The sequence below is a fragment of the Macrotis lagotis genome, chromosome 1 (assembly GCF_037893015.1).
Source record: "Macrotis lagotis isolate mMagLag1 chromosome 1, bilby.v1.9.chrom.fasta, whole genome shotgun sequence".
Classification (NCBI taxonomy): Eukaryota; Metazoa; Chordata; class Mammalia; order Peramelemorphia; family Peramelidae; genus Macrotis; species Macrotis lagotis.
The window spans coordinates 500203200-500217642 of record NC_133658.1 but is presented as its reverse complement, the minus strand read 5'-3'; the positions used below and the strand labels follow the sequence as shown (position 1 = coordinate 500217642).

General features: G+C 37.4%; 1 protein-coding gene across 4 annotated transcripts in view; it reads left to right on the top strand.

Annotated features, from left to right (window-relative positions):
• The first annotated feature begins 597 nt into the window (after positions 1 to 597).
• LTN1 (listerin E3 ubiquitin protein ligase 1) overlaps positions 598 to 14443 on the top strand; it is a 104666-nt gene continuing 90820 nt past the window's right edge. For all 4 annotated transcript variants that reach the window (XM_074213953.1, XM_074213952.1, XM_074213951.1 and 1 more), the window contains exons 1-3: positions 598 to 797; positions 13086 to 13289; positions 13836 to 13934. In XM_074213953.1, the coding sequence (XP_074070054.1) occupies positions 756 to 797; positions 13086 to 13289; positions 13836 to 13934 (345 nt within the window). In that variant the 5' untranslated portion in view covers positions 598 to 755. The remainder of the gene's footprint in view (positions 798 to 13085; positions 13290 to 13835; positions 13935 to 14443) is intronic.

Here is a 14443-nt window from a genome sequence, read left to right as displayed (position 1 = left end):
GAGTAGTTTTCAGTATCCTTGTAGCTCTAAAGTTTTGTGACTGATTTTGCGACTCATGCTTTTCTTTTAAAGAACTTTTGTTATGAACATTTATGTATGAAAAATTCATTTTATGAATGAAACCATAAACTTGTTAATAGCCTTTAGAAGTCTATATTAGGGGCAGCTAGGTGGCGCAGTGGATAGAGCCCCGGCCCAGGAGTCAGGAGGACCTGAGTTCAAATGTGACCTCAGACACTTAATAATTACTTAGCTGTGTGGCCTTGGGCGAGCCACTTCACCCCATTGCCTTGAAAAAACTAAAAAAAAAAAGAAAACAAAAAGAATAAACCCCACCAGCGTACACTGAGTCCAGAATGTCCCGGGGCAGGAGCTCACGTGGCCAAGGGAGACCCGATGCCCGGCATCTCGGAAGTGACGCATTTGTTTCTGGCCCCGCCCCCCGGATCCCCGCCCCTCCCCCCGCTAGCTACCTACGCCTGGGTTTCTATTGGCTGAAAATGTTTGGGGGCAGGGCTTCGCTCTGTGACGTTTCCGGGCAGAGGAGAGAAAGCTGGGGAAGGCGTTTCTAGAGGCTGGGGGGGGGCGTCCAGCGGCGGGCGGGGGGAGGGGAGGGAGGGAGGGGAGGGGAGGGCGTTCGCCGGGGAGCTCTCTTCCGGCGGGCGCTGCGTGCCCGGAAGTCGCTCTCGCGGCTGAGTGATTGGGTCGGCGCGAAGGCTGGGGGTCGCGGCGCTCGGTGGCCGGCGGCGGATGCCATGGGGGGGAAGAACAAGCAGCGGACGAAGGGGAACTTGAGGGTGAGTAGAGGGGGCGGGCGGGGCGGGGGCGGCCGGGCCCCTCGGCTCCTCGCCGGCGTTCCCACGGCCCTGTTCGCCCGGCGAGAACTCCAGGGGCCATCTTAGGCCCGAGGCCCCCCTTCCTCGGCGCCTGGCCCGGGGCGGCCCGGGCTCGGCGCTTCGTGCCTGGCCTCCCCCTCCCCGCGGACTCGCGCCCCGAGGCCGCGCTCCTCGGGAAAGTTTCCGGCAACACCTGCTGCTTTTCCAGAATTCACGAAGAGCGTTTTCTCACCGTTCCTCGGCTTTTCCGCGCTTGGTCTGGATGCGGTTGCCCTCAGAGATACCGGGCTTCTTGACTTGTTTCTTAGTGCTGCTGGCATTTATTATTTAAACCTTTAAAAAAATTTGCAACATCGAGACCGATTCACCCGGAGATCTCCTCGACTTCCGTGGATTTAATTGTCATCTTTCTGCCGAGACCTTTCCAGAAAGTTCATCTCAAACTGCCTTTCAGATATCTCACCCTGGATGTCCATCCGGAACTCAACATGCCCAAGAGCGAACTCCACACCTTTCCCTCCGCTTACTTCCCTGGTATTTTTGAGGGCTTTACCATCCTCCACTCACTCTCTATAGCCCCTTCCCATCCAACCTATAGCAAAGACCCATCCTAGAACCTTGGCTACATTCCACTGATTGAAGCCCCCTCCTCTGCTCCCACTCTGCCCCCACCCGGGCTCAGGCCTTCATCCCCTCACACCTGACTAGCGTAGCAACCTGCCGGTTGGTTGGTCTCCCTGCCTGTAATAAATCTCTCCTCCCTCCAGGAGGTAATACATTTATTCACCAAAGTTATTTTCTTATTAAGGCAGATCTGGCCGTGTCACCAGTACCCGGACACACCTCCTCAACAAACTAAAGTGATTTTTATGCTTCAGGATCTATATGAAATCTTGCGGCTTTTAAAACCTGACTCTTTCTACCTTTCCAGCCTTACTGCCCTATACCCTGTACCATACAAGGACAGGGACCTTGCCACAAACAAGACCTTCCATCTCTTGACTTTGTCTGGAATGTTCTCCTTCCTCATTGCCGCCTCCTGACTTCAAGTCTCACCTGCAAGAAACTGTTCTGTCTACTTTCTTAGATTATGTCCAATATCTTGTTTATATTTCATTTTTGCCTATTTGTTTAAATGTGATCTCCCCTTATTAGACTGTGAAGTGGGGACTGATATTTTTGACCTTCATATCCTTAGTGTTAGCAGGGTGTCTCTCCTGTTAGTAAGTGCTTAATAAATGCTTGTTAACTTGTCTTCAAATTCATTGCTCCGATTACTATATCACAGTGGCTTCTTCCTATACCTCTTTTTAATAGTTTATCTTTTATGACTCCAAATTATTTTTGTGGTTTCTTTCTTTCTCCATTTATATTCACATAGTCTTCTCCTTTTATGAGTTCAAGAATTATAATTAGAAGTGGTCTTAAAGATTATGATATTAACCAACTTTGTTTTGTACATAAAGAAACTACTTCAGATAATCCCAACCCTAAGCCTCTAGACCTTTTTTAAATTTACCATTTACAGCTAGGAAGCTTCCCTTGGTTAAAAGAATTACTTGTTAAAAGTTAGTTTCCACTAAAAATGAGAACAGTTATATTGAAATAAGTTTGATAATCATATACTACTTATTCATTGGTTTTAGCATTTATGTTGTCAGAATTTTAACAAGTTATATATCTGAAATACTGTGTAAGCTTCTATATATAAAACTTTTTTACAAGACAGTGGGGTTAAGTGACTTGCTCAAGGTCATACAGCTAGATAATTATTAAATGTCTGAGGGCAGATTTGAACTCAGATTTGAACATGATCCAGAGCCAGTGCTCTATCCACTGTGCCACCTAGTTGCCCTCTATTTATAAAACTTTGAGAATAGATAATTTACCCTAAAATTTTTTCAAGTATTTCAAATGTCTGATATATGTATATATATGTGTGTGTATATATATATATATATACACATATTCAGTTTTCCTTCTCCTTGCTAAAACTAAACGTTATTTTCTTTTTCATTCCTCATGAAACACCCTGAGACATTAGAAACTGAAAAAATAAAGCCGTATTTTAGGGCTTTAAAGTAGATTCTAGTTAAGTCCAGGGTTTTATTTTTTTTCCTACTTTAGATGACATCTGTTTTTTTTTTTTGTTTTTGTTTTTGTTTTTTTGCAAGGTAATGGGGTTAAGTGGCTTGCCCAAGGCCACACAACTAGATAATTATTAAGTGTCTGAGGCCGGATTTGAACTCAGGTACTCATGACTCCAGGGCTGGTGTAATATCCACTGCGCCACCTAGCTGCCCCTGACATCTGTTTTTTAAAAAGATTTTATTTATTTTGAGTTACACAGTTTTTCCCCCCTAATCTTACTTCTTCCCCCCACCCCCCACAGAAGGTAATTTGCCAGTCTTTACTTTGTTTCCATGGTATACATAGATCCGAATTGAATATGATGAGAGAGAAATCATATCCCTAAGGAAGAAACATAAAAGATAGCAAGATCAGACAATAAGATATCAGTTTTTTTCCCTAAATTAAAGGCCCTTGGTCTTTGTTTAAACTCCACAGTTGTTTCTCTGGATAACAGATAGCCTCAAATTGTCCCTGATTGTTGCACTGATGAAATGAGCAAGTCCATTTAGATGACATCTTGACTGATTTTTTTTTTCTCTCCAAATCCTTTTATACACTACTAATATTTGAGTTAATTCCTTTATCATAGGGATGTTTGTTAATTTCAAAAAGGCATTATATCAGAGTTTTAACTCTACCATTTTTACTGCATATCAGTCTCTTTCAGTGTTCCTAAGTATGAAAATGGATAGACACCAGAATTTTTCTTTTTTTCTTTTTGTTTTTTTTTGGGGGGGGGAGCAGTGCGTTTAAGTGACTTGCCCAGGGTCACACAGCTAGGAAGTATCAAGTTGTTTGAGGCTGGAATTGAACCCAGATCCTCCTTTCTTCAGGGCAGTGCTCTATCTACTGTACCACCTAGCAGCCCCTGACTCCTCCTGTATTTTTATTTAGTTTAAAGAGATAGTGTAGTATAGTGAAAAGATCACTGTATTTGGAAAACAGATCAAATTATGAGGATATTAGAGTAGTTTAGGCAAGAGAAGATGAGAGCCTGAACTACATAGTAGCAGTGAATGGAAAAAAAGGTGAATGTGAGGTATGGAAGTAAAATCAACCAGAGCTGGCATTGGATAAGATTAAGAAAGATGAAGGAAGAGAATGGGTTGTTCAGGAATGACACTGAAATGTGAACCCAGGTGTCTGGCAAGATTGTGGATATCCACAGCAGGAACCAGGAAGCTTAGAGGAGAGGTAGATTTAAGGGGGGGGGGGATTAATGTTTATTTGGATATATGTGATTTGAAATGCCTTCCAGATAGAGATAACCATAAGATTAGGGGCTATGTAGGTAGGAATCAAGTAAAGATATTAGGACTTAGTAAAGATTTGGAAGTCAAATCTTGTGCATAAACAAATACATTTTGACATGTGATAAATAGGACCAAACATGGGGAAAATTATTTAAATTTGACATTAAATTTAATGTTTTTAATGTTTTAACTTTGAGTTATCAGTATGTATCTTTGAGCACCTGAAATTCCAATTCTTTAGAAACTATTGTGTTCCCAGATTCATAGCCCTTTAAAATCACCATGAAGCTACTTATTTTAGTACTTGTATTCAGTATCATCATATAACAACAGTATGATTTAGCAGATGCAAGTATCAAATGCATGTCAAATTGTGGGCAAACATGAATATGATAAGCACTAGAGTAGAGTAGAAACCAGCTCTTACTTAGCTCTTACTAATAATTTTTATACTTAATTTTCTCCAGCCACATACTAGTAGTCCTTGTGGCCTAACCATTTTTTTTTTCTCAGAGGGCTCTGTTTGTTTTGGTGTTCCTTTCTTTTTCTGGATATATCCCTTGTGTTTTCTCTTTAGCTATAACATTTTTTCATTGTGTGGAGCATTTTCTTTTGTTAGCTTGTATTTTTTGCCTCAGTTCCTGAATTGGAATTTTTGTGTTTAATGCCAGTCAGCCAGTTCCTCTCCAGTACTTGAATGGATTGAATAGGTCTCTTTTGATCCTACCCCCTCTTTAATCTGAGTGCAACTTCTGCAGAGTCTCTAGATGAGGTGGCTATTATTAAACTTCACTCTCTACCTCAAACCAAGTTTTGTCTCAGCCTGTTCTTTGTTTCTGATCTGATCAACTAGGCTTGGAGTCTTGCTTCATGTTCATTTGTGGGAACTTGGACTGTCTACCTTGGTAGGCTCCCCACCTCTGCTTGTCATGTTGAGTTTACTGGCTTTTCTGGTGTTAACACTTTGTTAGTCTCTGTGTGTATTTTGTTTTGATTTGTTTTATTTTGCTGTTCTATATTAGTTGGAGTTCTTGTTACTAGTTCTTTATTGTTTTCTTTGTCATTGGTTTTTTTTGGGGTCCTTTAAGATATTTGCTGGGGTTTTTCGGAGAGAGCTGGGCTTGTTTCTCTATGCTCTTTCTCATTACCATCTTAGCCATGGGTACTACACTGAATATACTACCCATAGAAAATATAATCAGGCCAAGAAGTGGAGAAACAAAGATTAGAAGATCCAGGTAGACTAGAAGTATATACAGAAAATAAGTGTGCAGGACAACACAATTTTGAGATTATTGAGATTTATTTTCCAGGTATTGAGATTTATTTTCCAGGTATCTGAAAGAAGGGGTAATTCAAAAGATGCCGACAAAATCATAGACCTTGATTGCCTTTTTTCCCATTTTTAATCTTTGAGATTATTCTCACATTGAAAGAATTCTCAAAGTATGAGATCTTTGCAAATGAGATTCTATAATAGACTTGGAAACTCATAAGGGAATATGAGATGCCCTTAAGTTCATTATTTGTTTACTATTTAAAAAATTGGATAAAGGGAAGTAGATTCTTAAAAACATCTTCTCTAATAAGCTATTTCCTGTGAATGTCAAAAACATATAAGATTCCTTGAAAGATATAACATAGTTGTAACTTTAAGTAGCTGTCTTGAGAAATATTTTTAAGGGAGGCAAAGTCTAAATCATAGCAGCATTCCCTTTTTTGTGAGGTCCTACAGAGTGTTCATTTCTGTTGATGATTTAGTTCAGTTTTGTAGATGTAAATATGATCCGAGATTCAGAACTTTAAGGAACCTTTAAAGATCATCTCAGTCAACCTCCTTATTTTTTTTAACAGTGGAGTGTCGGACCCAAGATTTTACAAGCAGTTGGGGCAGAGCCAGAATTTAATCATTTTAAAGGCTCCAAATCCAATGATCTCTATAGCCTTATTTAATCCATTTGTTCCTTCATTCCTCCATCCTTTCCTTCCTTCCTTCCTTCGTTGTTCAGTTTATCTAGGTCTGAGAGAAGTAAATTTTGGACCCTTCGCTATTGTAGTTTTACTATTTCTTCCTGTATCTCATTTAATTTTTCCTTTTTCCTTTAAGAATTTAGATACTATGCAATTTGTGTGTATTTTTAGTTTTGATATTGTCTAGAATATCTTTTGACAATATGTAGCTTCAGTTTTTTTTTACTATGATTTTTGTCTCAGTAGTATTATTACCTCTTCCTTTGTTACTTCATCTGAATAAGAATAGATTCTTCTCCAGGCCCTCATTTTAATTGTGTGTATGTCTTTCTGTTGCTTGTAAATATATTGTTGAAATCTGGTTTCTAACACATTCAGTTATATGCTTCCATTTTATTGTAGAGTTCATCCCATTCAGATTCACATTTTTGATTTCTAACTTTATAGTCTCACACTTAACCATTTCTTCCCCTGCTCCATTTAAGAGTATGTTTTTCTTCAGACAAATCCCTCCCTTACTTGACCCTGTCCCTCTTATTCCCATCTTTTTCTTCACCCTTTTCCTTCCTGTTGGCGAAAATGTATTTTTTTAATCTAGTTATGAATGTATTCTTTTGGCCTTTAACCAGTTCAGTTGAGAGTGAAGTTCATCTGTCATGCCCCTCCTCTTCACTATCATTCTTTATGTAAACTCTTTTTCATGTTCTCCATTTACATTATTGTTCTCATTCCTCTTCTCCCTTCCTAACCCCTCCCCCCATTGCATTCCTCTTCCCTATCCACTCCATTTCATTCTTTTCAGATCTTTCAAACACAACAGAGTCAGATGTAGCCCCTCTGTCTAATTAAACTCTTTCTATGACTCCAGGTGATGATTCTGAGTGCTGAGGGGCTATATACATTTCCCCATAAAATAATGTAAACAATTTAATCTTTAGTTCTTGTGATTTTTTTGCTCATGTTTGTTTATAATTCTCTTGATTCCTATGTTTACATGTTACATTTTCTATTCAATCTTCTTTCATCAAGAATTCTTTGAAAACTATTTCACTAAATGTTATTTTTTTCTCTTGTCATTTTACTCTCTTGCTGGATAGGGTTTTTAAAGTTTTATTTTACTTATTTTCATTTTATAAGCCCAGCTCCTTTGCTTTTTGGATTATCTTATCAGTTTTCTTCTATTTTTTGAGGAAACTGCTAAATCCTGTGTGATCTTGCCTGATTCCTCAGTACTTGAATTCTTTTTAACTGCTTTTAGTATTTTTCTTGTTGTGACCTCTGAATTTTGGCTTTAATAGTCCCAGTTTTCATTTGGTGATTTTTTTTTTTAGGAGGGTGAAGTCTTTCAGCTTCTTCTTTGCCTCTTTTTCCAAGATATCTATGGTAGTGAAGAGGAAGGGCATGACAAGTGAACTTCACTCTCATCTGAACTGGTTAAAGGCCAAAAGAATAGATACATAACTGGATAAAGAAATACATTTTAGCCAACAGGAAGGAAAGGGGTGAAGAAAAAAAGGTGGGAATAAGAGGGACAGGGTCAAGTAAGGGGAGGTACACAAGGAAAACATACTCTTAAATAGAATAGGGGAAGAAATGGTCAAGTATGAGAATATGCAGTTGGAAATCAAAAATGTGCAACTACAAGGGTATTATTACATGTCTTCAGATGTGAATCTGAATGGGATGAATTCTACCATAAAATGGAAGAGGATAGCGGAGTGTGATAGAAACCAGATTTCAATAATATATTTACAAGAAACAAAGACATACACACAATTGTAATTAAGATTTAAAAGAAAATAAAATGTCTAGTCTTTTTTTAATGTTCATGATTTTTAGGTGATTCTTAGGTTACATTTCTTTGATCTGATTTGTAGACCACCTTTTCCCCATGAGATATGTAATTTTTTTTCTATTTTTTTTTTTTTGGTCTTTTGACTTTGTTTTGTTATTTTTGATTTCTTATGTCATTAACTTCCATTTGGCCAATTTTAATTTTCAAGAGTTATTTTCATCATTAAGATTTTGTTTTTTTTCAAGCAGTTAATCTCTGTTGATATTTTTCTTCTTCTTTCCCCATTCTTTCTTTTTTTTTCAACTGGTTTTTAAAATCATTTTGTAAATTTTGTAAAGCAAGAAAAAATTCTTGCTTTACCTCTTCTAGCAATTCTTGTTGGATCTGAGTCTAGATGCATTTTTTTTCTTTGAGACTTCATTTGAAAATGTTTTTTGAGTAATTTTCTGCATCTATATTTAGATCTCGAAGGTTGCCTTACCACCATAATAGCTCGTTATGGTTGGGTCCCTTTTTTTTTTTAAACCCTTCCACTTACTAACTTTGAACCTTATGGTCTCTGTATATTTTTAGGTTGATGTCTGGCTTAAGCTTCTATCATTTTACCTCTTTCTCCTTTTTCACATTTCTACTGAGGATGTGCAAACTTTGTGTGTCAAAGTAATATAATTGAGCAGGAAGTCTATCCATTACCTTCCTGGTCTGAACTGTGCAATTTCCTGATCTAAGTTTAGCCATGTCATCTTGTTGGCTTGGCCTCATGGTGCATTATGGACTGTTCAGATGTGTAGCAATTGAATATTGGTTCCCCTTTGACCTGTGGCTCTGCTCAGGGCATAAAAGAGAGACACACACTCACACCCTCTCTTCCTCCCTCTCTCCCTTTCCATCCCCCCCACCCTGAGTTAGGACTACTACACTAGGTTGTAGGTGAGAGAGCTGCCAGATAACACTTGTAACCTGTACCAAACTCAATCTCTTGGGATCTTTTCCTGGTACCCTCATTCAGGGCTCTCTCCTTTCAACTGTCACTCAGTCCCTGATTATGGGATGTTCCCTGAAGCAGTCTGAGCTCCAGGTCTTGGAAAAATGACTTAGTGAGTTCTTGGCTTTTCCCTTAAGAAATCAGTCTGCTGGGGCAGTTAGGTGACACAGTGGATAGAGCACTGGCCCTGGAGTCAGGAGTACCTGGGTTCAAATCCAGCCTCAGACGCTTAATAATGATTACCTAGCTGTGTGGCCTTGGGCAAGCCACTTAACCCCATTTGCCTTACAAAAAATGTAAAAAAAAAATCAGTCTGCTGCATTCTCTCTTTGTGTCAGAGGTCTTGGGAGAGGGCTATACTTTAGTTCTCCTCACTCCAATGGCTTGCTTCCTGCCCCAAATTCTTCATTTAATCATATTCATTACTTTGTTTCCTCATATTGAATGTTAATTTTATTTTTTCTCATAACTATAACAATTGATTTTTTAAAATTAGCGATTTTTAAAGATTTAGGTTACGTTGTTACTTGGGCAAAATTTTGTACCTATTTGTCAAGTTGTTAATTCCCTTTCCAATTCTTTCTTTATTTCTCATTTTTTTTTCTTCAAGCACTGTCATCCCATTTATAAAGATATTTTTTAACTCTTCATCTCTTTCAGGAATTCAGGTTGAATTTGTGCCCAAGCTGTGCTTTTTTCCTGAGGCATTACTTGTAGATGTTTTGAAATCATTTTCTTCTTCTGACATTGTGGTTGGAGTGTCTGTCTCTGTGGTGGGATTCTTTTTTTTGCTCATTCTTCAGACTAGTTTTTAACTTTTAGCTTGATATTAGAACTGGACTCTGCAGTACTTTTGGAGGTCTGATCTGGTCCTCCTTTTGGGGAATTGTCCCTGCTGTGCATTTATTACATATGATCTGGAACTGGGGAGTGTATGACAAGCTTTCAGTTGGCTTCTGTCCTTGCTGTAGTAACCCTCTGTGGATCTTTTAGGTTCCCCAGTATGGATTTGAGATCCTCTTTTATTTTTGCTGGTATGCTCCTTCTCCCTGGGCAAGTAGTGCTTGTATGCCCACATTTCTGTCACTGCCCCCAAGCAACTACAGTCTTCTCTGTCTCTTTCCCTTTGTCAAGTTGGACTAGACAAAGACAAGGACTCATTAGCTTTTTCTGGATTTTTTTCATCTAGATTTGGGCTGATATGTTTTATAGATGTTTGGAGGAGTTGTGGACAATAACTTAGCTGCATTTCTTTCTACTCTGCCATTTTGGCCTTGCCTCTTGGGGCTTTTTTTTTGTTTGTTTCTTTGAAGGTTTTACCCTCAGAAGCAATTTTTTATGAGAATTTTGTTAGTGTTTCTATTAGTGTTTTTGAGGGAGATTTTGAGCAGTAGGTTGGTTTATTTTATATACACCTCTCAGTCCTTTATCTTCTCCACAACTCTTGCAGAAAAGGGGGAGTTTCTGAAATGAAAGGATAGGCAATTATGTCAAATGCTTTAGAAATGATGAGGAAGAGGAGTGAAAATAAAAATATTTTTTGCTAAAAAGAATGTATTTAAATGTATCTGTTGTTGCAATGTACACAAACCAATTAGTTTTGTTTTACTCTGGTTGTTTAGTTTTTTTTTTAATATGGAGTTCTCTTCAGTTTAATTCAAGAGGCTTTTACTAGGTACCCAGAATGTGCCAGGCATTATACAAATTCAGCTGTGCAAGCATCTTTTTGTGGCAGCTGAGCAAAATTCACTAAGCTCCCTATGTTTTACTTAATTTTTTAAAATAATATTTTATTTATTTATTTTTCCAGTTCTATATAAAGATAGTTTTCAGCTCTCATTTTTGTAAAGTTTTCTCCTTCCTTCCTTCCTCCCTCCCGAAGACAGCAAGCAATCTGATATAGGTTATACTTACACAATCATGTTACATTCCATAGTAGTCATGCTGTGAAAGAAAAATCTGAACCAAAGGAAAACCCCATGAGAAAGAAGACATAATAAAAGACAATTTAAAGAAGCAAAAATAGTGTGCTTTGATCTGCAGTCAGACTGCATAATTCTTTCTCTGGATATGGATGGTAAGCAAAACTTGACTGATCATGTATTGTGAGAAGGGTTAATTCTATTATAGTTGATCACTGCACAATATTGCTGTTACTGAATACAATATTCTCCTGGTACTGTTCACTTCACTCAGCATCAATTTGTATAAGTCTCTCCAGGTTTTTCTGAAATCTACTTAATCATCATTTCCTCTAGAACAATAATATTCCATTACATTCATATATCACAGTTTGTTCAGCCATTCCCCAGTTTATGGACATCCTCTCAAGAATGTCCAGTTTTTTGCCACCACAGAAAGAGCTACTATAATTTTTTTTTTTTTTAGCAGGTAAGTCCTTTTTCTGTGATCTCTTTGGTATACAAACCCAGTTTTTCTGGGTCAGAGATATAGCCCTTTGGACATAGTTCCAAATTGTTGTCCAGAATAGTTGGATTAGTTCACAACTATCTGCCGCCAAACTTCAGTGTTCCTACTTTTTCACATCTCCAGCATTTCTCCTTTTCTATCTTGTTAACCACTCTGATAGGTGGGAGGGTAGTACTTCAGTGTTAACTTGCATTTCTTTAATGGTGCTTTAGTGCATTTTTTATGTGATTATTAATAACTTTGATTTTCTTTTGAAAACCGCCAGTTCATATCCTTTATCAATTGGGGAATGGCTCTTAGTTTTTATAAATTTGGCTAAGTTTTCTATATAGTTGTTCTTATATAGACCTTTTCAGAGAGACTTAGTATAATTTTTTTCCCCCTCATTCCTGTTTAACTTCTAATTTTGACTGCATTAATTTTGTGTAAAATCTTTTTAATATCATGGAATCAAAATTATTCACTTTACTTAACCGTGATTGATTCTTTATCTTGTTTGGTCCTAAACTCTATCCTTAACCAGAGATCTGACAGATACATTTTTCTCTTGTCCCTTAATTTACTTAAGATATCAACCATCACCCTGTATGTTTAAATCATTTATCTGTTTTGATCTTATCTTAGTATGTGATTTGTGAGTTGTTTGTTGGTCTACACCTGGTTTCATCTGAACTGCTTTCTAATTTTCCCAATAATTTTTGTCAGATGGTGAGTTCTTGACCCCAAGCTTAGATATTTTAGCTTATCAAACACTATATTACTATGAGTACTTACTGTTTTTATTGTGTACTTAATCTTTTCCACTGGTCTACTACCTAATTACTTAACCAGTACTGGATTGTTTTCATGGTTAATGCTTGGGGTAATATGTAGTTTGAAATCTGGTATTGCTAAGCTGAGTTAGGCTATTCTATAGCAATCTGTTTGATATCCTAAATCTCAGGCTAAAAACAAAATTCTCAAATGAATATTAGGGTAACCAAAAAAAAAATACCACAAGAACATGAAACATTGGAATGCAACTTGATTTATCACAAGGAAAATGAATGTGCTTGCAGAACCTTATGCCAAGGGAAAGATTTCACAATCCAAACAGAAGCTTGCATATTTATGAAATTTCAACCTAGAGAAGAGGAGGAGAAACTCAGATTTCCACCTAAATGAGAGTGGCAAGGGAGGAGAAATCATGAATAGTTAAGATGCAAAAACAGCATTGGTTTCCCTTGGGAACTGCTAGATTATAAAGATATGATGGATCTGCTTATGAACAAGGGTCCCAGTTGCTCCTTGCAGATTCACTAGAGCTTGTTTTTGACTCCCAGGGACAAAAGGTTTCCAATGTGTAAATAATAAATAATGGTAGCTCAGGAGGAGCTTTGTCCTTGACACATTTCCAGCCTCCTAAATACTCTGGGTATAGTATTTCTGGAAAATGTGACAGTTCAAAAAGACAAGTATGGGGTGGCTAGGTGGTGCAGTGGATAGAGCACCAGTCTTGGAGTCAGGAGTACCTGAGTTCAAATTCGGCCTCAGACACTTAATAATTACCCAAGCCATTTAACCCCATTGCCTTGCAAAAACCTAAAACAAAAGAATGAGAATAATTTTAAGGTATTTATTAGATTTTAGAAGATAATTCTCTGATCTGCCTTTTTTTTTTTTTTTTTTTTGCTTATTATCAGCCCTCAAGCAGTGGACGGGCTGCAGAACTCCTTGCAAAAGAACGTGGAACGGTACCTGGATTTATTGGCTTTGGGTCATCTCAGAGTGACCTAGGCTATGTTCCTGCTGTTCAAGGAGCAGAAGAAATAGACAGCCTGGTGGATTCTGATTTCCGAATGGTCCTACGAAAACTTTCTAAGAAAGATGTCACAACAAAATTAAAAGCAAGTTTATTTCTTTATCTAAAAATTATTCAAGAAAAGCCCTTTTATTAAAATGGTGTTCCATTAGAAAAAGTCAGTAGCATATCTTTTTGTGTTAGCTATGTTGTTTGTAAGAAAAATTAGATTTGGTTTTCATATTTCCAAGTGATATTTCTGAAGCATAAATTTTGTGTGTCTGACTGTGTATCTTAGTTAGCCAGTTCTGCTTCCAGGCAATGTATGAATTAGTTTGTTTTGATTTTTTTTGAATTTCTTTAGAATTTTGACTATTTTGATACACATTAGGAAATATAATTGTGAATTCAAATTATGAGGATTCTTATATAATGTCAAAAACTCCTTATTAGTCTGTAAGAGAATGTCTTTAAGTATTTCCAAATTCAGAGATCGCTTATATACACACCTTATATAAGCTCCATTTACATTATTTAAAATTACTTTGCCAAACTGAACAAAATAAGCATGACAAGTATGCCATGAAGGTATTGTACTACTTATGTGTTTCCTATAAATAGTAACCTTTCCTCTATTGATACTTTGCATTAGGCTATGCAGGAATTTGGGACGATGTGTGATGAGAGGGAGACGGAGATTGTAAAAGGTGTTCTTCCATATTGGCCGAGAATTTATTCTAAAATCTCTCTTGTAAGTACTACAAAGTACTTTTGTTTTAAAATCAATATTTTTTTTTTAGTTACAGTAATGAATGCAGTTAAATTTGTGTGATCTCCCTTTGATGTGGTTTTGAAAAGAGCGGTGAATTCTCTTTTTTATTTTAGGTTTTTGCAAGGCAAATGGGGTTAAGTGGCTTGCCCAAGGCCACACAGCTAGGTAATTATTAAGTGTCTGGGGCCGGATTTGAAGTCAGGTACTCCTGACTCCAGTGCTGGTGCTCTCTCCACTGTGCCACCTAGCCACCCCAAGAGCAGTGAATTTTGAGGAAAATTGTGAAAGCAAAGTGAAAAAGAATTCTGTGTTTTATATAGACTATGGGAACTATGTTTTTAGAGATGTTAACATAAATTTAGATCCTAACTAAAGACTTACATACTTTTTCTCATCCTGTAAATTACTTATTCTAAATCCTTATTTGTTTATTTCTTGAAGAATAAAGGAAATAAAATATAAGTTAGTTTGTTATTTAGGCTTTCCAA